At 45.7% G+C, this 25597-nt stretch overlaps 2 protein-coding genes across 3 annotated transcripts; one reads left to right on the forward strand and one right to left on the reverse strand.

The window, feature by feature from the left end:
• Positions 1 to 336: 336 nt before the first annotated feature.
• Positions 337 to 15367, forward strand: snx3 (sorting nexin 3). The gene is made up of 4 exons (XM_084453275.1): positions 337 to 569; positions 10485 to 10580; positions 11234 to 11358; positions 14546 to 15367. Exons 1-4 carry the CDS (start codon positions 408 to 410, stop codon positions 14649 to 14651), a joined length of 489 nt encoding a protein of 162 aa, XP_084309401.1. The 5' UTR covers positions 337 to 407; the 3' UTR covers positions 14652 to 15367.
• Positions 15368 to 16763: 1396 nt separating this feature from the next.
• On the reverse strand, positions 16764 to 23078 carry nr2e1 (nuclear receptor subfamily 2, group E, member 1; the record flags this gene model as incomplete). 2 transcript variants are annotated; one of them, XM_084453617.1, is made up of 9 exons in its annotated part: positions 16764 to 16926; positions 17145 to 17250; positions 17411 to 17560; positions 18000 to 18096; positions 18376 to 18522; positions 18868 to 19103; positions 19373 to 19460; positions 19999 to 20144; positions 23051 to 23078. In XM_084453617.1, the coding sequence occupies 9 exons, from the start codon at positions 23076 to 23078 to the stop codon at positions 16764 to 16766; spliced, it is 1161 nt and encodes a 386-aa protein (XP_084309743.1). The 2 variants fall into 2 exon arrangements, with proteins under 2 accessions (XP_084309743.1, XP_084309742.1); XM_084453616.1 differs by having other exon boundaries at positions 23018 to 23078.
• Positions 23079 to 25597: the final 2519 nt, after the last annotated feature.

Genomic DNA, 25597 nt, shown 5'->3' on the forward strand with positions numbered 1-25597 from the left:
TTATTTACAGCGATGACCGTTTTGACATAATCCTCTATGGACTCTATACAGTGTGGAATAGCAACCACTACCGCTGATTTAATTGATAATAAGACAATAAGTTATCTGTATACTTTGAGCTTACAATTATAGTATTGAATCCCTGAATTGTTTTATTGACTGTTTATCAAAAAGTCGGATGTTTGCGTCGATGAATCACCGCATTGAACTCTGATTGGTCCCTGTGTGCCGTTGTAGTATTCCCAGCCAATCAAAGTGAAATGCGCTTTAACGTTGGTTGTAAACAAAACAGTCCCACGTTGCCAAGCGTCAGCTGCGCCTCAGCTGATCGGAAGTGGGACGAGCGGCCCGAACGACTGTCGGGGCGAGTGAGGCTAACTTGTGCAAAGCTAGTGTGTGTGGGTGAAATGGCCGATACCATAGCTGATACAAGAAGGCTATTCACAAAGCCTCAGAACTTGAACGACGCGTATGGACCCCCGAGTAATTTCCTAGAAATAGACGTTAGCAACCCCGAGACGGTCGGTGTGGGCAGGGGCAGATTTACCACGTATGAAATCAGACTGAAGGTGAGCATACCTCTGCTAGCTTAGCTAGGTAGCACATGAACCAGCCTGCTTGCTCAGACCAGGGCAATGAACTCATTATTGTTAGTTAGCCAAATAGCTGTTACAATTTAGATTAGCGTTCTAGTTACTAAATAGATAATGTAACGCTAGATACACATGTGGATTCTAGCTAGCTACAAGCTAACGTTGCCCAGCTTGTTTCCTTGCTAGTGTTAGCTTGCTAAACAACCAGTTACTTGTTGGGTTTGACTTTGAACCACTGGATAACGTTGCATATTCGAACGCTTAATTATCTTGAGATATTCTATCTTGTTGTAATTCCCGCAGAAGTAGCTCACTTGTTACTTGTGTTGTATGTTAGCTAGCGAGCTAGTTACCTATCAAGACAGTGTGCTAGCTAGCTAATGAAAGTTAACTGTCTAAGGAATGCCAGTAATGTGAAGCTTTGCCAGACCGTTAACTTGCTACTGTACTGAGGCTAGTCGACTTTAGACACACATGTATCCCAGCATATGACTCATTCCTTTAGATAACTAGCTAGTCACCACCCATAGTTAGCTTTATGTGTCGTGTTCAGGCCTAGGTACCATTTTTTTTCCCCAAAGTTAATGCTAGCCCAGCTAACGGTGGTTCCAGCCACGCCCGTGTGTGAAGAGCAGATAATGTGTTTGACACACACCATAGCTCACAAGTTGAGGTCAACGATGACGTGAAAGGGGTATGTATGACGTAGTAGCACGTCTACCTAGCGGCACCTTCTGTGCTCCTGACCACAAGTGTTCAGCATGTCCACTCCCAGACATCTCAGAGATTGTGAAATTACTAATGTAATCTTTCACCGGCCGCAGTGATTTCGGGCTCTTGGATCTTGCTATTTATTAGTCACAGTCCTGGTACAATCTGAGTGAATAATGTGTTTCGATTTTGCAATGACCAAACTTGGGCTCTTGGATCTTGCTGTTTATTAGTCACAGTCCTGGTACAATCTGAGTGAATCATGTGTTTCGATTTTGCAGCTTCTATTGAAAGTGAGACAGGATGTGGGCCTGTTGAGCAGGCTACAGCCACCCACCCCCCCAGGCCACTCTCCTCACGTACTTGCTTCCTGTGCAGCACAGAAAAAGGGAAGCAGGCAGTAACAGAAAGTGTGTGTGTGTGTGAGAGAGAGAGAGAGAGAGAGAGAGAGAGAGAGAGAGAGAGAGAGAGAGAGAGAGAGAGAGAGAGAGAGAGAGAGAAACAGTATGGGTGTGTCCTGCTGGACTCTCTTCAGGAATCTTCTTTCATAACTAGGCAACTCGAAAATCAGTGTCCAATAAGGATTAGACTTGAACTTTAGGGCCTACATGTAGGATAAGTGTAAGTGTACCTACCTTTTCTACAAGACTCCTCCTAGAGATTCCTGAGTGCATTCTGAAATAGTTAGACTATAACAGCAGGTGAAATGTGGAGCTTTAGTCACAGAACAGTTTTTTTTCTCCAATCTATTTTTAAGAACTTAAAGAAATTGTTGAAACCCATTGAACAATAGCAAATAGTTACTTTACTGAACCTGTGAAAAAATACTGTGCATTCTATTCAATTATCCTTCCTCACATTTCTCTCCATTTTATCTTACTACACAATGACACCTAGTGCTCCGATTCAGTATAAACACAGACAGTCATGTGTCTTAGTCATGTGTTATTTTCAGCTTCAGTTAAGTGAACCATAAGGCTATGCATATTGAAGAATTCATATGCTACAATGAGAAAGTCGAGATTGTTATGGAACTGCCCCCCCCCCCCCGCCACCTATTGATTGTATTGGTTATTTCTTGGTTGTCGTTTGTCTTGACTGACATTCCCCATGGTTAGCTGCCTGGTCTATTTAGCGTGGTTAGCGGCCCTGCAGTATTTATAGCTTGGAGAGAAGCCCCGTCTCCAAGCATTAAACGCTGAATCCGAGTCTACTGTACTTGATTAGCGTGTAATAATTAGCATATGCGTGTAATCAGCGTCATTGTGCGCCTCATAGCCCCCGGTGACCCCGCTTTGCATAAGAGCGCAGGAGAAGAGGAGCATCCCTCACTTCTCGACAAAACGCGGTGTCAACTCGGCTTCGCTCCTTTCTTCTCCCCCTTTCTTTAGAAGTGTTTCGCCGCGACTCTCGGGGTGTTCGCAGACGCGGCGGCGGCGGCGGCGGACCCAGCCTGGGTTTTCTGTGGGCTGCGCCGTTCGGCAGAGAGCATCACTTGTGTTTTTGGTCCCACCCATTGCCTAAAATATTTTGGAACCAAAATAGCCCCCTCTTCTCTACCAAAATGATGCCATGAAATCTTTGCATATACGTTTTTCACCCTCGTCATCCCCTCCCCCTTCTCCTCTCTCCCCCACGATTTCACGTGAGATCCCACACGGCAGCACTGGGAGAGTCTGTCTAATCCTCTCATTGAGAGGCCTGAAGAATGAATCGGGCCGGGTGGTTGAAGGGGGGGCGGGGCGGTCCCCATCCTTGACACCCCTCACCCGTGGGAGGGCACAAAGGCCCCTCCCTCAGCTTTGCAGCAGCGCTTGGGCCCTCTAGTCATACTCTCCCCGTGTGTTCACCCTACAGATAACCTTGCAAAAGAAGTAAAATCAATATAGTCCACTATCAGCCAGAACATAGCTTATAATGCACGCTTTGAATCCACTGAAGGACAGTGTGTGTGTGCGCGTGTGTGTGTGTGCGCGTGTGTGTGTGCGCGCGTGTGTGTGCGCGTGTGTGTGCGCGTGCGTGCGCGCGTGCGTGTCCTCACTAGCAGGGTCCCCTGAGGTCGTCTCTTCACTGTCCTTAATGTTAGGCTGGCTTCCTCTCTGCTCTCAGTCTTTTCTCTTGTTGTGCTACAGGTAGGGGTGTCACAATTCTCAAATCCACAATTGGATTCAATTTTCGATCTTAACGTTTATGCCATTGATGGTTATCGAGGCGATCTTGATTTGGAAAGAAACATTGAACGTTCCAGGTCCCCACTCCAGGTCGGAAACGTTCAGCTTCACATGCCGACTCTAACGTTGGCTAGGCTAGCCAAATGGCTGGCTATGCTAGACTTGGATTTCCACTAATTGACTTCCCATGCCTAGTGATCTAACTATCAGATTCTGACTCTTCAGATTGTGAGGTCTGAACTACCCATCAATGGCCTAATATAACAGTATCTGAAATGGACAGTTTTTAAATCAGTGGTGGATAACAAGTCGGTATACTGTGTGGATAAAGGACTCAGGAGTTAAAGAGTGCCTAATGCCGGGCTCACACTACAGGATATTTGAAATCCTAACCAATTTCGAAATCGGGTTACATCACGCACATAAGAGAGAAACGAAGCGAAACATCATGGAGGAAGCCAGAAAAAGAAAAAGACAATCTGATAACGTTACGACAGTACGACAGTGCACTTACTCGCAGAACCTGTGGGGGGCGCAGTTCCGAGAAACCGCTATGTATTGCTTTAACATTGCTGTTATGGCCAATAACTGATATTTACCGATGTCGATATGATCTGTATAAAAATAAGTTTCCATGATAATCACATTTTGTACATACACACTGCAAATTTGAGGAATGTAGCTCTGCCCCGCCCCGCCCACTATGCTCTGCTACCTCAGGGCGAACGGAGCCCCGACACTCAGAGGTCCCTATGGTTGATCGGCGCGGTCACGGCTCTTCTCTGTCCTGTCTGCAGTGGTGGAGTGAGCTGCCCACTGACGCCTGTTGCGCATCAACTGTCATATGAGGAGCTTCATGGTCAATGAACATTTTAATGAGCTGTTTCTGGACTGTGAGTGGCTATCCTAAGGTCACATGGCCGGCTTCATGGTTATCTGATATAGCCTAAAACATGGTTTATCCCTTCAGGTTAACCTTGTTTTGAGGACACTTTGGTATTATAGTGTTTTACAGGCTAAAACTGAATGGACACGCAGAAACTTGGGGCAGTAAAAGTGAGGTGACTTGTTAACCTAGCTGGCCTTGCGTAAATCATTGGAATGCCGTTGTCTCTTGTACCTCTCTGGCTAATTTGGCCACTTTGTTTCCAACATGCCACCGAACTCTTTACGATCTCTCTGCTCTCTAACCCAACTGTAACCATTCTCAGCGGATCAGCCAAGGCTACTTGTTTTTGAACTCGACAAACAGGGGGGGGGGAAATAGCGCCAGCGACATTAGACCCTGTCTCGGCGAGGAGAGAAGCGGGCTGCGCAGCACGGCGGAGTGGACTTTGGGATCCACTTTGTTTATGGACAGGACTCAGGAGCGCATTACAAAGACCTCTTACAGCTCTCTCTCTCTCTCTCTCTCTCTCTGTCTCCCCCTCTCTCTCTCTGTCTCTCTCTCTCCGTCTCCCCCTCTCTCTCTATCACTCACTCTTTCTCTCTCATACACCCCTCCTCCTCCCTCTCCACTCCCATAGCTTCCCTCCTCCTCTCCTTTCTCTTTTTTTTTTGGGGGTGGTGGGGGACCTTTCGGTCATTGATAAAACGGGGGAGGGGGGAGCGCCTTGTCAGGCACAGTCAAGTGTAATCCAAACTCCACAGCATCCGCCCCGACAACTATTTTAATGGAAATGGGGAACATATTGAATCAGGGTGACCATATCCTACTTGAAATGACAGTATCAAAGGTGGGAGTTGATACTATGGCAACAAAGCAGCTTTCTGCCTGCCAGGCGAGTAGAGAGAGAGAGAAGAGAGAGAGAGAAGAGAGAGAGAGGAGAGAGAGAGAGAGAGAGAGAGAGGGGGCTGTAGGTGAGATAGAGGAGAAGGAAGGATGTTGGGCTGTGGGAGAGAGAGAGAGGGAAGGATGTTGGGCTGTAGGAGAGAGAGAGAGAGAGAGAGGGAAGGATGTTGGGCTGTAGGAGAGAGAGAGGGAGGGAAGGATGTTGGGCTGTAGGGGAGAGAGAGAGAGGGAAGGATGTTGGGCTGTAGGAGAGAGAGAGGGAGGGAAGGATGTTGGACTGTAGGAGAGAGAGAGAAGGAAGGATGTTGGGCTGAGTGAGAATGAGTGCACGGAGAGAGCGAAAGAGAGGGACCCTCTGCCCCTAATGCCATCGTACCCTCCCCCTCTCTCCCTCTCTGGAATATGATGCGATGAGGTAGCATTGTGCTGCCAGTTTTTAATACTTTTTACTCTGAAAGAGGAGACGGGGGAGGGGTAAGAAGGGCCCACAAGTGTGTGCGTGTTGGTGATGGGGGTTTTGGGGGGGGGGGGTTAGTGATGCACACTCTCAAACTTGACTTAATCCATCTTGCTAAAAGCTAATGCGTAGCAGGCCAGGAACCATCCTCTCGGCAGAGAGGTGACCCCATCTCCCTCTCTCTTTCTCTCTCCGGGGCCCCGGGTTCCTCTTTCCCCTCCTCTTTAATGAGCAGCGGTATTGTTCCGCCTGGCGCACCTGATCCATCGCACGGACGGATATGGATACACGGCCGGGTTTTCCCGACGCGGGCGAGCTTTTAACAGACCCGCACTAGAGCTGGGCGCAAGAGCAGAGGGAGGCGGTGGGGGGGGGGGGGGTCGGTGTTTTTTGTGGCGTTCTATGAAATGGGTTTGTATGGCGTGCACTCACGTCTCTTATCTGGTCTTAGTTTTGCCTACCCCCCCCCCCTCTCTCTCTCTCCTCTCTCTCTCTCTCACACACACTCTCTCTCTCTTTCACACTCTTGCCCTCTCTCTTTATTTCAGATTTCCTATAAGAAAAATGAATGAGATTTTCTTTAAGATAGATAGATGGATGGATGGATGTATAGATGGTAGGGATGCACCGATTGCAAAATTCTGGGCCGACGCCGATGTTAAAAATAACAATCCAGCCGATGGCCGATGTTTATTTTATTTAATTTCTATTCCCCCTTTTGTGCCAGGGAAACAAAGAAATGAAGTGTTTGGTTCCAAAACGCAGATTTTTATTTCACTTTAATTTGAAAGCAAACTACACGTGCGTTTGCGGCGTTACGTCACAGATCTTCTCCGAATCTGCAGCTGAGTAGGCTACGTTTTACAACAAAAAAAGATGTAATTGTTGCGACATAACATCGGCCACTACCATCGGTGAATGTCATTTTATTTGCCGAGTCAACAAGGCCAACATCGGCCAATGCCGATGTTTGGCCGATGCATCGGTGTATCCCTAATAGATGCTTTAGTGATGCCCCTAGGGGGAAATTTGACGTTTCAGCAGTGGAATTGCAGAAAAGTTGGGAAAATATGTACAGCATGTGTACAGTATAGAGTAGAATTAAAAAATATATACATATAATATACGTTACCTACGAATGTTTTTCGGACTATAGAATGACTTGGGCTCTCGGTCAGACCACACTATAGGTGTCCAACAGATCTGAGGTGGACCGCTGCTCATTTGTATTTGGCTGTTCTTGCACTTTTACTTTTGGTTAAGCTCGTTCAGAAAAGAGATGCATGTGAGAGTTCTGGCGCGTAGCCTAGTCGTACACTTGACTACCAGCGTTAAATACAATTCTTTAGCCGCTTTGGATAAAAGCGTATGCTAAATGACTGTGCTGTAATGTAAATGTAATATTTCACAATAACGGTCCGGCCGCTGTTGAATTTTGGAGTCGTTTAAAAAAAAAAAAAAAAATATACCAGCATAATAAGATGGGGCAGAGCTTGGGGTATGCAGCTGACCTTGCTGTGGGCTGTAGGCCGATGGTCAAGCTCTAAACCCTTCAGCGCTCTCCATCTGTCTGTTCTGCCCTCCTCCTGATGACCCCACCTCCTTCTCCCTCCTCCTCCTCCTCCTCCCAGGCGTTCAGAAAGCAGGAGAGGTGAGGTGTGCATTGTAAAGGAGGCTAGGTGGTTGTGAAGCCAGGAGACGGCTCTCCCTGAAACCCCAGCCCCTCCGCCACGCCCCCCTGCCCCCCTCCCCCCCGCCCCCAAACCTCACCTCCAACCAGGCGTGACTGGAACAGAACCCAATGGAAACACGATCTTTGACTCGTAGAGCTCCCGTGCAACGCCTCCTTGTGTGTGTGTGTGTGTGTGTGTGTGTGTGTGTGTGGGGGGGGGGTGTGTGGGAGTGAGAGAGAGGTGGCTGACTACTCACTTTTTACTCGTCAAACCTGTCCTCTCCTCCCTCTCCGGGGCCTGTGATGCCGTTCTCTTAATCACAGGGTTTCAGATGGAGGGAGGACTGGAGGAGCAGGTGACTTCTCTCAGCACTCGCTAACACTTTGTATGTGAGTGTGTTGACTGTGTGTGTGTGTGCGCGTGCGTGTGTGCGTGTGCGGGTGCGCGCTACTGTAGGTGCAAGCTTGAATGTTAAGGAATGTGTGCACGGGGGTTTCTGGTGTGTGTGTGTGTGTGTGTCTGTCTGTGTGTGTGTGTGTGTGTGTGTGTGAGAACTGTGCTGGGTCTGATGGGATTAGCAGCGCGGCGGTGGCAGATTACCTGTAACCATGATCTGTTGTCGCAGGGATTAACTTCCCAGCGTCCCGTACTGTGAGGTAACAGAACGCACGGGGGGCCGGCCGGCCGTGAGAGGAGCTGCAGCGAGCGCCAGCGCCCCGGCCAAAGCTCCCATAATCCTCCTCTATTGTGACCTGGGTTGGGTTGGGGGTGGGGGGCGGACAACTTCACCTGGAGAGGAGGAGGGAGGGAGGGGGGGGTGCAGTGAGAGACAGAGGGAGACGAGCAGAAGCTGTGGTCAGGACAGAGAGACGTGCAGGCTTGAGAGGTGGCTAGGGAGAGACGTCGGCGGAGACCGGAACGCTCGGACTCCTTAACAGATTTGTTCAATCAGGATAAGGATCTTTTTCTTTTGTGGTCTTCAGCCCGACTTCATCATCATCAGTTTTCCGGCCATTACTGGATGCGTATTTTACCCCTGTTTGGAAATATCAAATCTTTTCTAAAGATTCTCTCTCTCTCTCTCTTTCTCTCTCTCTCTCTGCTGCTGCTGTTCATTACTGTAGAGGGGGGAAGAGAGAAAAAATCCATAATTTTGAAGGAGGAGAGAGCACAGGGGAGAAGGCCTGTGTTTTGCAGTGAAAAGGACTCAAGAGGGGTCTCAAGGGCAAAACACTGACTTATTATGGGAGAGAGAGAGAGAGAGAGAGAGGGGGAAAATATGAGGAGAGACTGAGAGCGAGAGACCATGAGAACGAAAAGGCCACTTCTACCTTTCCGTCCTCTGTTCTCTTCAGACCAATCTGACCCACACACACACACACACACACACCCTTCTATCCTATTCCTGCTGCTTTATCCCTCAACCCCCCCCCCCCACCCTTCATTTTATTCAGCCATTTATTTAGCTCACCACTTACCTTTTTATCACATGCACACAAACACATACACACACAGTTCCCTCCATCGATCAAGCCTGCTGCCCACGTCGGCCAAATGCTGCACTCGCTCGCTCGTTCGATAGCTTTGCTCTCCTCTATGAGTTCTGACCTTCTGTGATTGTGGTCGGTGTATGGTAAATGCCCCCCCCCCCCCGCCTATGTGGGCGTATTGTCCCGGCCTGGCTAAGCCAGGGTTGGTGAAGCGCTTTGGCATTGTGCACTGTTCTTCTCTGTCAATGACAAACATCTCCTCTTGTTTTTCCATCGGGGGAAAAAAAAAAAAAAAGACGAAAAGAGAAATGCACTCTCAAGGACTCATAAAATCACGACTTGGATTTACACACTCGCTCACGGACACGGCCCTCGCACACGCTCACGTTCGAATTGAAACCCGTCGTGCGCCTGCTTGCGCTCCCAGATAACGCGCTCAGAACCAGGTATCAGGCCTTGGTGGGCAGAGGGGTAGATCTATTCCAGTTTGATTTGAATGGCCCTTCATGGAGTCAGAGCAAGTTGTTTCCAGTACACAGTACATCACTCCTGGGGTACAGGCAGGATAGACTTCCATCCTCTACCTGGCAGGTGGGCTTCTGTTCCTGTTTTTCATAATAATTGACAGAACTGTATCTATCACTATATTTCAATTTGGATGGATTTTTTGTAGCCATCTCGTGATCTGTAGAGGTCAAGAACCTTTTGTCTGATACTTCTGGTCTCTTCTTTCACCATGATGATGGCAAAACGTGTGCTCCCTCCTCCTCAGGAAACCATTGGAGGCCGTATATAGGTCCCTACCCTCCTTATGAACTTCAAATAAGTTGTATATTTATGAAGATTTTGGGACTTTTTATTTATTTATTTTTTATTAATAGTTATGGGTGTGAATATTTGTAGTCCAGGTGTTTTGTGGAAGAAAAATACTCATAAAACAAAATGTTTTTCTGAACAACAAAGGTTTGGAATTTTCTGAATTTTATACCTCATCACTTTTTTATATATTATTTTATATAGTTGTTTTGTTCATCTTTATCAATAGTGAATAAAAAGGGGTCTACTCACTGTACTGTATATTGTTACTCCTCCCCCCTTTTGCAATCTGTCATATCTGAAAATATTTTATACATCAATTTCAACATCCTTGTTTGAGACAGAGCCATTTAGCCAAGTCTCTGTGCACCAAGATGTCAGGGCTCAAGTCCCGTACACAAACATCTATTTTTTTAAGCAAAAAAATATACCTCGGTACTTTTTATTTTATACCGTTTTTTGTACGGTCTTTATCAAGGGTTTACTGTACATTTTCAAAATATGGCAATGATTATTTTTCTTGATTTCCTGGAGGGGTATTAAACTACAAAAATGGTATAATTGATTTTTCCAACTGTATTAAGAGTGTGTTGCATTGTGTCTTGCTCTGATCTTGCCCCTGGTTTGTGCTTTAACCTTGTTCATATACCCAGCTGTCTCTGTTGTTCTTGTGTGTTGGTCCTGACTAACATTGTAACCGTGTCCTTTCTGTCTGTCTGTCTGTCTCTCTGTCTGTGTGTCTCTGTGTCTGTCTGTCTGTGTGTGCGTGTGTGTCCTCCAGACCAACCTGCCCATCTTCAAGCTGAAGGAGTCTCGTGTGCGCCGACGGTACAGTGACTTTGAATGGCTCCGAGGGGAGCTGGAGAGAGAGAGCAAGGTGAGCTTAGACCAAGGTGGACAGGACACACACACACACACACGTAGGCTTGGTGAGACACTACATTTTACAACGAAGAGAACTAAAGTAGTGGCATTCAACAGTGAGAGAACCTTCACATGTGAGCAACAAAATTAAAACAACAATAATGGCAATCATGCATACACAAAGGTTATCAAAAAACAACAATACCATAATAATAACACAATAACAACAAAAACAGCTGCAACTAGACAAGACACAGCACACACTTTTCTTTAGGCCTTCACAGTAACACACATGAACACGTTTATTCACATTGTGTACTTTGTGTAGGTCTGTGAGTGTGTAGGTCTGTGAGAACCCGCGAGCGGCCACTGTCTTATCGGTACTCATCTAGTACTGCTAGATCAGGTGGTGCGGTGTGTTTTACATTTGGCTGTTGCTATGAGGTTGATTAGGCAGTGCAAATACTGTTAGCGTTGATAAGAGTTTAGACTCAGGTTGATTGGCGCCCATTCAAAGCTTGTAATAGGTTTGGTACTCTTAATAAGCAGAGGTATCTGTGGAGAAATTAAGGCTTTGTGTGTGCGTCTGTGTGTGTGTCTGTGTGTGTGTGCGTGCGTGTGTGTGCGTGTGTGTCTGTGTGTCTGTGTGTGACGTGTGTGTGCCAGGTTGTGGTCCCCCCTCTCCCGGGGAAAGCTCTGTTCCGGCAGCTTCCGTTCCGAGGGGATGATGGGATTTTCGACGACTCTTTCATCGAGGAGCGGAGACAGGCGCTGGAGCAGTTTCTCAACAAGTGAGCCTGCACTTCACGACGCGCGCTTCAGTACCTAAAACATGCATGTGTGTTCCAGTCTCTACTCATGTGCAACGCTACTTCATCTCAACCCTGAAAGCGCTCATAATATTTCTCCATTTTCCAAACGCACACACACACACACACACACACACACACACACACATTCTCCTTCCTCCTCCTTAACTTTTTTAATAATTAACTTATTAAACTACAGGAGGCTGCAAGTACCCCCCCCCCCCACACACACACACACACACGCCACCGCCGTCGTCATCACAGTACTTTATTTTTCACATTTGTTTTATTTTTCCGATGTGTAATTTAGGATAATTGCGTCTCAAATTACAGCACAGTGCCTCCTTGAGAGAAGATGTGTGTGTACCTCTGCTTATTTTTGATCCTACGTGTCCTCACACCCATGCCAGAACAATAAAAGTTAGTGGGACTGTAATTAGTTGCTTTGATTGCAGACTTGGCTATTATCTTTGTTTCATGTGCAAATGCGTCCAATGGTATGTTGGAATATTAAGTATGTTAAGATGAGGGGGAGAAAAACCCATAAATTGGTTTGAGCTGAAATTGCTTGAGTAATTAATGTTTTTTTCTGTGTGTATTCTTGGGAATGAAACGCTACTGTTGATCATGTCATTGTTCAGACTTAATAGCTGCGGAGTTGCTTGGCAGGGCTGTTTAATCTGTGATTGAGAGCATTGTCAAGACTAACTCTCCCAACCTGCTGGTAAACACAGATCACTGCAGCTGAAAGAGCTCGGCTGGGAGCACAGATCAGCAAAGTTCCAGAGAGGTTGGCCGTAACTTCAGAAACTTCAAGTTGAGGAAGTTGATGGAAGGGAGAGAGTCTTTGTCCCTAACCCATCCCTAAGACATTCTATGCTCGATGCACCTGTCTAGATCTGGATAGGGGGCGGGGTTAGACAGGTGTAGGTTATATGGCCGGCCAAATAACGACAGTGCGCCCCCGACAAGTTGTTGTTGGGGGGGGGGGGGGTCTATGTGGACAATTCCGATTGTCGGGAGATGTGGATTTGTGCGCCCCTAGTGCCTCAGCACCCTAGGCAATTGCCTTGTATGCCAAGTGCATGCGCCACCCCTGGGCTACAGGATGATGATGATGATGATGATGATGTATTTGGGCCCTGCGGAAACAGAGCTAAAACTTGTTAGACTCACGAGTCGGTCTCTGAACACTTCACTCAACTAGAGACCGAGGACTTTCATTCAGATTTTGTTGCTTAAACTAGACCGCCATCGGGCGAGGCGCTAACTCGCGCCTTACAGAGCTCAGCAGTGACCGCCCACTTTTGTTTTTGCTTCGGTTCAGGAAGTGAATTTCACTCCACTGACGTCTCGGAAAATCCTCACATATAGAGTTTTAAACCTGGAACCAAGCTGGACTGTATGACTGTGAAATCCGCTGAATGTGTTTGTTGAGTGCACACTTCTGGGTACGATACTGCAGTCAAAAACCGACTTGCGCGCGAGGCAAGCTCAACGTCCAATCATGAGGTAGTCATTGCTCCCCTTTAGTGGTCGATCATGAGCATTAATAACTCCTATATACTCATAACTAAAGAGAAAAATAATTTGTGGATCCTTCCAGTAATTCAGAATCCGAATTTGTTTTATTGCCATTGTAGTTTTTCAACATACTAGGAATTTGCTTCCGGGCGTGGTGCATAACATGGAGACAACATTGGACAGGGTGCAGGGATGAGACAGGACAATGCAAAGAGTAAGTACAAAATGCTAGTGTAAAATAAGAGTTTATTTTTTTAATTTTTTTATTAAGTGCAGTGTGGTCAGTGTATATACAGTGAGTGTGTAAAGTGTAATGTGTATGTGAGTGTGTGTATATATCCAAAATCGAATCAGGTCCAGGGTACCTTGGGTGGAATATATGCAATATATGTACTGAGTATGAATGTCATAGGGTTATTTGGTTTCGGGATATGGTGTGAACAAGGCCCATCCAGCCACATACCCACTCACATACATATGCATATACATACAGACAGCAGTGAACACCCTACACCGCGCACGTAATAAAATAAAAACTGCATTGCAGAACAAAATTATTTATTTATTTTTTTAAACCTGCATTGCAGAACCAATCCAAAGTCTTTAGGACGTACGTTTGTTCAGGTTTTGAACCAATCCAAAAGCACCAGACATAGTCTTGGGACCAGCCGGTCTCGCCAGCGTTCTATAGCAATCATTTCAACGTAGAAACCTCCAGACGTTCGGCAGGCGGAGATCTCCGACTGTCTGGTATCGCGAGACCAGTGTAGCGTTCGCCCAGCATTAGTGTGATGAGGTACGGCTCCACACTCAACTCACGTCACATTCACCAGCTACCTGCCCTTCTGATACCCCTTGGCTAAGTCAAGCGAGGGTTTAGTTACTCTATTTAAAAAAAGAAAAAAAGGTCCTCCTCTTAGGTTCTCCTCTATATATATATATACATACATATATACATATATATATATATCAAGGATTAATTATCCTTTATTTGAACAGAGGAGAACCTAACACACTGCCCAGATTGATTTGTCAATGATGAAGAGATGGGTCAGGTCAGGTCCGGGGCAGATTGAAAGGTGGGCTACATGCTCTCTTCTGTGTGATGCTGTTGGACCCACAGATAACTACAAGGGTACTGGATGTGCTTGTCCTTCTGAGGCATTTCTCATCTGAGCAGAGAGATGGTGGGGGTGAATGGGCCGCGGGGGAGTTAATGAGAGCCTGTCCGGGAGATGAGAGGTTTCTGGTCTCAGGTGCAGCCAGACGTCCCTCTCCTCGTTCCTCCTACGGTCTTTCCATCACCTGACCCCAGATTGACACGAATGGTCCAGGTCAGGTCCTCGTAACGTTTCGGTCCCAATCATGTGCCCACGCTGCTGCTCCAGATGTAATCTTGGGATTCACGATTGGAAATTTAGAGAAGAGACTAAAACAGCATTAAAATTCTTAAGGCTCTTTAAGATCGCTTTGATGTTTTTCCACTGTGCAGTCATAAGAGACCAAATTAACATTTCACTGAACCCTGTCATGGGTCATGTAACATCGCAGCGTCTCTGGAGCTTCTTCCATGCTAGCCCTGCCTCCGGTCAGCTAACCCTGCCTCCGGTCATGCTAACCCTGCTCCTGGTCTCGTCTGTTACAGAGTGGCCGGTCACCCCCTGGCCCAGAACGAGCGCTGCCTGCACATGTTTCTACAGGACGAGTCTGTGGACAAGACCTACACCCCTTCCAAAATACGGCAAGCCTAAGAGCAGCGGCCGGCCCGGCCTGGCCCAGCCCACAGCTCTGTCCACTGCTAACGATCCTCCTCAGACCACAAAATACTTCTATGATCTTCACTCTTGGTTCTGCAGTCACTCTCTGTTTTTTATTCTTGTTTGATTAGTGATCTAGTAACCTAGTGCTTGTTTTCAACTCTCAGTTGGATCTTACTAAGAATGGTCTACACGTAATAACTGTGGTTGAAGATAATTTATATAATCGTTTTCTTCTCTTTTTTTGTCGTCTGGAGATGCCACTAACTTGGGTATTTTACGTTATCTGTATTTATCGGTGAGGTATGTCTTGGATGTTTGCATTTTTAAAAAGAAACACAAAAGAAACATGTCCATGTAGGCAAGCCTCATGTTTGACATCAAACTGTTTCCACACTATGTCAAATTGGAATGTGGGCACCATAGCAGTGACTAGGCACAGTTTATGGATGGCCCCTGCTTCTGAAAATCAACACTTTTTAGATGGTCCCTTCCACCACGTGTCCTGTAGCATGTGTGTGTACGAACCAGCACTTCTCCTGTTATCCTGTAAATGATTTTCTAATGAGCAAAAACTAAAATGCACAGAGGCAACCTCAGCATTTCTACCGGCCATGTGCGTTTTGAGATTTGTAATGTCTACTGCTGTGCCATTTTGTTTATTTAGAAAATTTTCCAATAAAACAGGTCAAACACTCATATGCACGAGACCATGTGTTGTGTCCCATTTCTCCCCCCCCCCCCCCAATATTGAACCCTGGAAAGCAATGGACAGAGCACCACTGGTCATTTCGTCACTTGACCACTAACCAACCAGCCTAAGTTTAACGGACTCCACTTGAAGCTTTTTACTATGCTTTTTTTAATTTTTATTTTATTTTTTGGTATAGAAATTGGTTTGGGCCTCACTGTTAACTTCAATTTTGCAGGGGATTCTCACAGAAGACTAGAGATGCACGGCAATTAGTGAAGCCCTTGATTTATCAAAGAACACTTGAAACCCCCTGAGGCAACATGCTATTGTTGCAAACTTCCACGGTCCAATCAAGTGCTCCTCCTTTGGCCGGAACGCAGTTGTCCTCATGGTGGGCATACCAATGCCGCTGCACATGTTAATAGACTAATGTCCCAAACAGAAATTCCAAAAAGGCTCTATAGCCTACTAGGTTACTATGAAAACGTCAGACGCTAGTAGTTTTATTATACAGTTATTTTATTCTATTATATTTTTTCGGTACAACTCTCACAAATTAAAACTCCCACTTTGTACAACAGAAAAGTATTTACAGCGAACAAAAAATGCAAGAGCTGAATATCAGTTTTCCATTGTTAGTGTGTAACTTCACAAAGGCTAAATGTTTTAATGTTGCGCCACACACACAAACACCAACACAACTTCACCACACAAAAAACAACTCAGTTCAGTTTTTCTTTTCATTTCAATAGCCTAGACGGCAGTTAAAACGCTTTCAAGTCCATGAGTGAGCTCCTGTAGCCTAGCTCTCAGGGACGGTTAGCGCCCCCATCACGACCTGATTCTACTTGCGCAGTTCTGACGCGCCACGGCGTTTGGTTTCAGCACTGAGTCAAAGGGACAGCGACTTCTGACGCATCCCACTGCCGTGGACCAGGCGTTGTCTTTTTGGTTTCTTCCATTCGCTCGGATTGAACATTGCAATAAGATTGAAAAGGACATTGGTCGTAAAGCTCACTGGTTTTAAAGACGCTCGAAAACATCTTGAAGAGGCGGAGAAAGTCCATTAGCAATAGGCAGGTATTCACCCCAGAGTCAAAGTCGTTACAACTAAAGAGTTCGTGTGAGAGACTGCAGTGTCTGTGTGAATATATTCTTAGTGCGCTACACCAACTTCTACGAGGGAAGTTGCTTCCCTAGTCCAAAAGCAACGATTATTTTCTAGGCTACTTGGTGAAATCAAGCTGTTTTACAGTCGCCTCGATGGTATACCTGTGTTGAACTTGTCAAAATAAGCAGAGATGACGTGGCGTTTGTCGGTGTTGATGTCCTTGGTTTTGTCGGAGCATGCTAGTAGCATAGCCTCTACTTTGCGCACCCACTCCTTGAAATGCGTAACTGTTAAAAACGACTCATATGTCGCTGGATTTGTACATGTCGGAGAGAAGCCTCGTGATTGGCACGTTCCCGATGGTCTTCTTGAAGAAGACTTCCTCAATAGTGGACGGGCTGACCGACTGGAGGGCTGGCAAGAGGAGCAGGAGCTTCCCAAAGCGGCATGGTTGAGTTGGATATCTGGAACGTGTTAAAATAAGAAAACGGCGTTATTTTAAAGGACTATTTGATGTCGTTTAATTAGGTATGGGCCTAGGAGACCTGCTTTTAAAAAGTGTGAGTTGACCAAGCAGTCAATTTTAGCTACAGCCTTATGTGTGTGTGGCTTAATTTGATAAATGTAACAAACATAAGTGTCACTTGCACCTCGGTGGCTTAATTGGAATATCTTGGCCTACCTGGTGTGTATGTAGCTGTTGAGAGTGAGCTGCGCTTCGTCCTGTAGGGCAGCTATGGCGCTGGCGTTGCGGAAACTTCTCAACTCCGCTCCATTGTGCGTTGGAACTACAGAGACGCAGGACAGAAAAAAAACATTTGGCTATATTCTTTCACGTTCTCCGTTTCTCCATAGTATGTGGTTATTGTTCTGAGTAATGAAGCGTTGGATGGTTGTAGCTTGCTTACTATATTTTCTGTGATTTTAAAGTTATCGACCTCGACTCACCGGCTTTGAACGTCACGATGCACTTCAGACAGGCGAATTCGGTTGCGTCCAGACGCATCTGTCTGAACCGGGTAACGACCTCTTGCAGTGCCTGTATTTCTGAGATTATTTTATTCAACCGTTGGGACTCTGTGTTGTCTGTGTTCATGCCTTTATGGGACGGGGAAGGGAAGAAAAGTTTTACTTAACATAGTGTGATGAACCTAGTAGTCTAGTCCTCTTGGTGTGTGTGTTACGACACCTGTGTGCTGTGCCCTAGCGGGTACCTGAGCCTTCATCCGGGCAATTTGGTAATCCACGTACCCCCATCATCACCCCCTGTATTTTAAACTCGCCCCCTGAATAATAAAGGCTCTATTTTTACATTGATTTGTGTTGTGTGCTTACTTGACCTCCGACAGAGCCCTTATTGGGCTGGTTTCTTTACAATAGCCTATATAGTCATAGAAATATGCATTTTATTTAAATTCCACATGCAAATAGTTTTTCCCTGCGAGGAGATTATTGTTGAGCACCAGGCTATGTATACCTGGTGATCATCCACTATCTTGAACAGCTAGATGGTGTAGTAACCTATAGGTTTACGTACCGGAAACAGCGAGCAGGGTGTTGGAATCTACCGGGATGGCCCACTGCGCTATGCCCAGAACAAACAGCTCCCTCCAGGCGTCTTCCAGAAGGATCAGCTGCAAAACGGACCAGAAATGCCAATGCCCTAAATGACCATGTCTAATATAGGGGCATCTTAATCTTTATCAGGAAACGGATCGTCTATCACACGTTAGTCATATTCAGAAGCTGTGTTTACAAAGGAATTGTAATTACGCACATACGTTTTTCCCCATAGGCCCTATGCCAATCCACTAGATAGGCTAGATATTATACACTACATAATAATTACATAATTATTATAATAATCCACTCTAAATGTAGGCTAGTTGTTTTGTTTGTTTGTAGTGTCGTACCTGATCAGGTAGCGGGAGCGTGGAGAAGGCGGGCACGCTCTTCGCCCACTTGATGCTCATGAACAGCAGGCGCGCGGCCGACTCACACACCGACTCGGTGGCGACCTCGTACAGGTACATGGGCGTGCCGCTGACCTCGTGAGGGTACTGGAAAAGAAATATGTTAGAAAACAGTTGATTAATGTAAATGGCTCGCGATGTTAACAATAACTTCGTGTGAAAACGATGTCAGAATAAAGTAAGGCTACAAAAACACACGAGCATGAAAACCTGCTGCTGACACATGCTAATTATAAACTCGTGTTGCGAGCTTTGGATTTAGGGTGAACATATGAATGACAGATTTGTGTGACGCGAAGCTGTTGAATCTGGATCGGAATGTCAACTTCTAAACCTCTTACAAATGAGAGAACTTTTTTTTGCAGAGCCAGGCGGCTCACTAGTGACGCACTGTGAGAGAGGGTGACCCGAGGGCCAAGGTCCGGGGCTTACTTTGGGCGTAGGCTGCGCCAACCCCACGATGGTCTGTCTCTCCGGGGTGCTGGCTACTGTGCTCATCTCCAAGTTGTGTGGCTCCAGTTGCGTGACCGTGGTGAAGAACGGCGGCCCAGGTAGAGAGGAGCCCGGGAAATGGTTCGATGAACCGTTCACCTCTTTGTGCCCCCGGAAATATAGGGCGACCTGCTTGCGTATGGTGGACGTCCTGGGACCCCTCTCGTGCTGCACGGCTGTGAAATGAAAAGGCAGGGAAGAGACTCTTTTGTAAATTACTCGTCTGTGAACGCCTTAGGCCTATTTACTGAAGTAGCCTATGTGGATCGGCTTGGTGAGGTGAATGGCTGTGCCTCTCACGAGAGCGTTATGAATACATCCTCTGTTTACCCCGCTGTCAGCTGATTCCGTTAAATACAACACTTTCCACCCGATTTGGCCACCGCGAACTAGAATGTCACTACCGGCTTATAGCCAGAATGATAATTCAATTAAGCCCATTTACCGTCTTTATTCATGTTCACTTCGAGACACTTTTTCAAGCGGCACGCTCGGCATTGGTTTCTGTGCGTTTTGTCCACGGGGCACCCCCCCTACGATGGAGACGAGGGGAGAGGGAGGGATGGAGAGAGAGAGGGAGAGAGAGTATTCAGTTGAGGTGCACTGCTCTTGCACAGTGTGAACGACAAAGGGTTCTAAAACCTTATCTTCCTGGGACGCCGATCATCAGGTGAAGGGTATGTTATTATCAGTCATTGACTTAGTCCCCTGCGGATCAGGCTGCCGTCTCATCCCCGTGAATAAGTAGGCTTTCCCGCCCACTCCTGGTTAAATCCGCGTGTTAGTGTCATTACATTAGATTGGATTACACCTAATACATTAAAAAGGACTGTTCAACCCCCAGTTAATGGCCTTGTGGGGGGGGGGGCTGCAATTAGGCCCGCCGTCGACCCACATATGCCCTCTCTGTGAAGGGTTTTAGGGTTAAAACACTGCTTCAAAGTTGTACAGAAAAGGCACACAGCCTACTATTGTCGAAGCGTGCGTAAAAGTCATGCAAGAGCGACGTTACCACAGTCAAAAAATAGGCCTACTATTTGCATATTAAGAAACGTCTTTGTGTTCTCTCACCTGTGAGCCGGATTTACAGACGTAGGTTCTGTTTCTACGGATGCTTCTCTTGAAGAATCCCGAGCAGCCGTCGCAGGCGTACACGCCGTAGTGTTTACCCGAGCTCCGGTCGCCACACACTTTACACGGGATATCCAATATGCGACCTGGGGGAAATAATGATTCTGTTAAGGCCTTTCTTTTATCTTTCAGCCCTCATCCTGGGCACCAGTGTTAAAATGATTATTCTAGGAATTATGCAATCATAAAACAGTGTAATAATAATTATAGTATCCAAAATGAATAGCCAAGAATAAGCTAGGCCTAGACCTGCCCTTCTCAACAAATTCCCAAATTGCTGTACGGTGCTCTAACATCCCACCCTCCTCTCTCCATTATGAGAGGGGGAAAACAACAAACGCGCACGCTCACACACACACACACACACACACACACACGCACACACGCACACACACACACACACACACACACACACACACACACACACACACACACACACACACACACACACACAGTAACGTGACAATGGACAGTGTCCCGCGCCTTCATGTGCCGTCCAGCCATGGGAATGCACCGCGCGCGTTTCTGGTGAGTTCGGTGAGAAGCGTCATATTTGTGGGACTCTAAGACAATGCCCGAGGGAGCACAATGAAGACATTAGGGAAAGTGTTAACTTAATGATTTTCCCCATTGAACCTCGTCTGACTGCCCCGAGCTCGACAAGCTGCCAACTCCCCTTCATAATGGGACTCGACAGCTGCTTTATCCTGCAGGTCTATAGGCCCGCGGATTAGGGAGTGACACGGCACCGAGAATAATACGCACCAACTCGTTTCACCAACTCAAATTAAGTGTATGTAAATCGACCCCAGAGTAGATGAAAAATGTGATTTTTGTAAAGATTTTGTATTCAAATCTATTTAAAAGAAGTATATTTGTATGTATATGAGGCAGTCTTTTTCATGGAGGGAAAAGCCGTCTATGTAATTACACTGACGTTTTGCCACCTGCTCATTGATTCACCAGTGACCCGTCGCAAAGGGTAGCATGGGAATTCGGATACGGCCCGCCCGATAACGACAGAGAGAGCAGCGAAAACAATCGACTTGAGAAGAAGAGCTGAGACTTCTACCCTAATCATGCAAAACGAAATCAAATTATATAGGCCAACCTAATGGTTCTGAAAATAAATCATATAATATTGTTGTTATTATTAACAAAAGATTATTGGTTTTGCATTATGCATCTAACATGTTTGGAGAAGGAAAATGATCCAGCTTTATTTCAGAAGATATACCAAACATAGCATTTTAAGAACGACCAGTTTTAGCTGTTAGGGGAAACCTCAGTGTCTAACGAGTTGAAATAAACGTTTGAAATTAAATTAGATGAAATTAAATAAAAGTGCAATAGATGATGGCCATTGTGCCTAAAACAGGGCATGCAAATGTGTAGGCTAAGGCTGCTAGGCCAAGCCTAACCGGAAACTTTAGGCCTATAGGCTTCACCACAACAGCAGCAACAACAGCAACAACAGCAACAACAACAACAAAAACAACAACAAGTTTGCAATAACGAATGAACCGCTTTATTGAAAAGCAATAAAGCAAAAATAAAGGTTAAATAATGTAAATAACTAAATCGCCCATGAGTTTGTTGTGCAGAGGGAAAACGTCTTTAACATCTCACCATGGGGGTCCCATTCGTCGCCATTGTGTGTCGTAATTGCTTAAAGATATATGGCATATTCCATTAACGTAATTACCATCAAGGCATATTCCATTAACGTAATTACCATCAGGTCTGAGAACCTGCTGAAGGAATAACCGAGGTATACTGCCTGGGGGAAATGTGACCACCCACCACGTGGGCATGAACTTGACGGAGAGCCAATACAATACAAATCGTGCGTGTTTATATCTAATAAAAGAGCTATGGGCCAATATGGGATTTAAAAAAGAAATATGTTTTTTCAAGTCTGCTTGAAAGAGATCCATGTGTCTTGTCGCCGCACCCCCACGTCACTCCAAATTAAAAAGTGAGTTCATCTATGGCAGTCAAATGTGTTTTTTTCATGCCACTCAATGAATTTGTGAAATAGCCTATGACAAAATAGTCTATCTATAGTATATCCTTAAAGGTTAATGGAGATCAGAGAGCTAGGCTACATGAAACAATTTGACAAATGATAGCCTATAACAAGCCATAGGCCCACAGTAGCCTAAATGTGAAGTTTTCTAATGGTGAGCAGAGGCCTTCAACTGTCCTATCACACAAATAGACTAATCCACACACATGATCTGTATTTCAGCAAATTCAATGGAAATAATGCCCAAATCCCCCCTGGGTATCATTGACGTTTATCTCATCGTAATATGTTATATTATTTTCTAAATAATTTGATCTCAAACCACACACACACACACACACTATGTTTATGTCTTTAATTAATTGGGGTCCTAAAACATGATCGGCTTTACTGAACACATTTCAAGCAATTGTTCACTTGCATTTAACTCCATCCCCAAGAGACAATAATAGTTTGAATTGAACACGATAATTGTGTTTGTGTATTTGCAAGCCAAGTCTATAATGTTTGAAATTAAAACACATCCTTTCAAATGTTACAATGATCATTCCCTTTCATTTCCAGTTTCACGTTAAAAGACACGCTTCCCCCATATATATTTAACAATGATACATGAAAAAATGCATTTGAACCTGGAGAGAAATCATTTGAACCTACTAAATCATATTATTTATATGAGATGGACTTAGGAATTATAATAGCCTAACAAAATCTAACCAACAATCACGAATGTGATGTGTGATAGGCTATAAATTAAAGTTGAGGTGCGCGCACATGAACCAGTGAACTCACGACCACATACAGACTGTCACTTTAACCCAGGTTATATCTTTAACACTGAACACTCAATAATAGGTTATTTTTGTTTATGATCAAAATTCTAATTATCTATGATGTACCAACGTGAGAGAAAAAAGAAACGGCGCTTACTTGACTTCACATTAAGAATATCCAAACACCCACTTGTTGAACCGGCGGGTTTGCTCATCATGGAGACTCTAGTTCAGGAATACTTTCAGAGTCCAAATCCTGTGTTACTGTCTCTCTGTATTTGTGGTCAAGAATACCAGCTGAATAACATAAAAAAAAAAAATCAGTATCCGACAGGAACCAATATATATATAATTAACGTCCTGGGCCGCAACTTTATTTTCCAGGGATCACGGAATTCCAGATGTCACGTTTTTGGTGTTTTTTTTTCTTGGGTTTAGCGGGTCCCTGAGCAGGTTGAGAGCTCCGCGGTAGCCGGGGTAGTAGAGGGTCCCCACGGGGAGAAGAGGACCGAGCCCTGGGGAGCTCGGAGCGCAACCGGCGCACAAAGTTGGGATGGAGAAAAAAAAACTGCACCGTGCACCAAAGGAGACAGAGCTGCTAAACACAAACGATCGGGAAGGAAATAAAACCTATTCTCCAGCGAGTCCTTGTAAACAACGACTGGTAAAGAAAGCCTGTTCAAACGCGAAGCCGTGGTGACTTACTGCTGTGAGTCGTTAGATGAAAGCTTAGTAATATTTATGAGAAGTGTCAGAGAAGGCGGAGGGTGGAGAACTCCACTTCCTTCACCCACTTAGCTTTTCCCTGCTCTCTACTCCCAACTCCTGTGCCAGCATGACGTAAACCGCCGCCGGGGGAGGGGGGAGGGAAGAGGGGGGGGGGGGCAAGTGAAGTGATAGTTCCAAAGGCTCGTGCAACGCGGAGGAGAAGAAAACCTACAAGCAGCACAGACGCGGCTATCGGTGAATTAATGAGGGCTGTTTTGTCTATTGAACGACTCTCACTCTCTCTGTGCATTATAACCCTGACGGCAGCATGAATTAAGAGCAAATATTGCAAGAATTTAGTGTCAGGCTATTTGATTATAAAATGTTTAAAGGTTGAATGGTTACGCGGCATTTGGTAAACTTCATTAACCGCCGTGTCTTCGTTTCTTGCGCAGGTTTTTTTTCCACCTGTTGAGTTTATAATCTCGGCTATAGATGAGCGTGTCGTGCACGCCGCGGTGGTTTAACTTGAAAGTGAGCAGCTTATTTTATAGCCTATGTTACTCATTACCGAATGCATATTGATCGAAGTAGACCTAGTTGAAGATTTGCTCGACGGCAAAACTGCTGAGCTTCCACCCTCTTCGAAGGCTGCATGTTTGACAGACAAGCAGCAGTTCCCAGCGCGTTACCGCCGATGCGAGGCAGGGTTCTGGGTGTAGAGTGGTAGGCTAGGCTCTCCCGCGGTCCCCCTGTGGCCGCTCGCCGGGGCGGAATACGCGCGCCCGTCTGTCTGAAGATCTGTGAAGACTGGGGACCCAGAGCCACGGGGACAGCACCCGTAGACCACTCACTGACACCCTGACCTTGACAGCTTGTGGCACTCGCGTCCGGTAACACCAGACATCCATATTTTGCTTTTAATTGTGCACATTCCCACGGCAGTGGCCATATGGATGCTTAAAGTGTCGATTTAAACGGACAATGGCGTAGTTAGCCTAATTGCAATTAGTCGTTGTCGTGTCCTTCAACCTTCAAAATACCTCCAGCTGCAGAATTAAGAACATGCTATGCTCGATTCTCCCAATTCTCAGCTTCCTTATCAGTTAGTTAGGCTATACATTAGTAATATGCCAATTGTGTTTAAGGTGGTGGCATTAACTTTTTACGCACTGAAACGAAAATGACAAACCATTACTAAATAAGCAGTCTAAAGGCTACATCACATCTTAATCATCAACATCATAATATTTTCTCATAACTATGGTTTACCATGGGCCTTTACAAGTGGTATGTGTGTGTGGTGTGACTGTGTGTGTGTGTGTGTGTGTGTGGGGTGGGGGGGGGGGGGGGGGGGGGGGGGGGGGGTGAATGTGTGAGATAATCTCCTTAACTCGTTCTAATCCTCGTCATTCACTGATAGCCTTTACACAAATATAACCAACATCATGGTTGCCGGGCTGCCTGCTTTCACTTTTTGTATTAGTGACTCTCTTCTTCACCAGCAGTCAATGAAAAATCGTTAACAATGGCCCCGAGGATTGTGTATCTGGTTTTTGGCTGGACGGCATCAGTATGCAACTACTTAAATCGTCTTTAAAATTCGAGAGGAGTAAGTGTCCCAACACTTACTTTGGAAGTCATTGTACCCACGCAGGAAGCAGATACTCGCTCCCGGTCCAATATAAGATTTATCAGTAAGTTATCTTCGGCTGTGCGTGCCCATGTAAACTATTTCATATGGCCCATCATTTTTACTCAAATCGAAATGTAACTAGCCACGCAGAAACCATTGGCTTTGTAGAGAAGTCACTAAGCGCCAGAGAGCAAACATAATAGGGGCGCTCGAGGCCAACCAAAGGCCCAGTCATCCTTTAAAACTGACCTGGGGATCTTAATCCCGCGCAAGGACCACTCATGGTGCTGCTGGACCAACGTCGGATATTTTGTTCTTGATAAAGAAATAAGAATAAATAAATATATATTAAGAGAAATAAGAATAAATAAATAATAAAACGAAAATGTAAAC

This window comes from Borostomias antarcticus, assembly GCF_949987555.1.
Source record: "Borostomias antarcticus genome assembly, chromosome: 19".
In the NCBI taxonomy this organism is placed as follows: Eukaryota; Metazoa; Chordata; class Actinopteri; order Stomiiformes; family Stomiidae; genus Borostomias; species Borostomias antarcticus.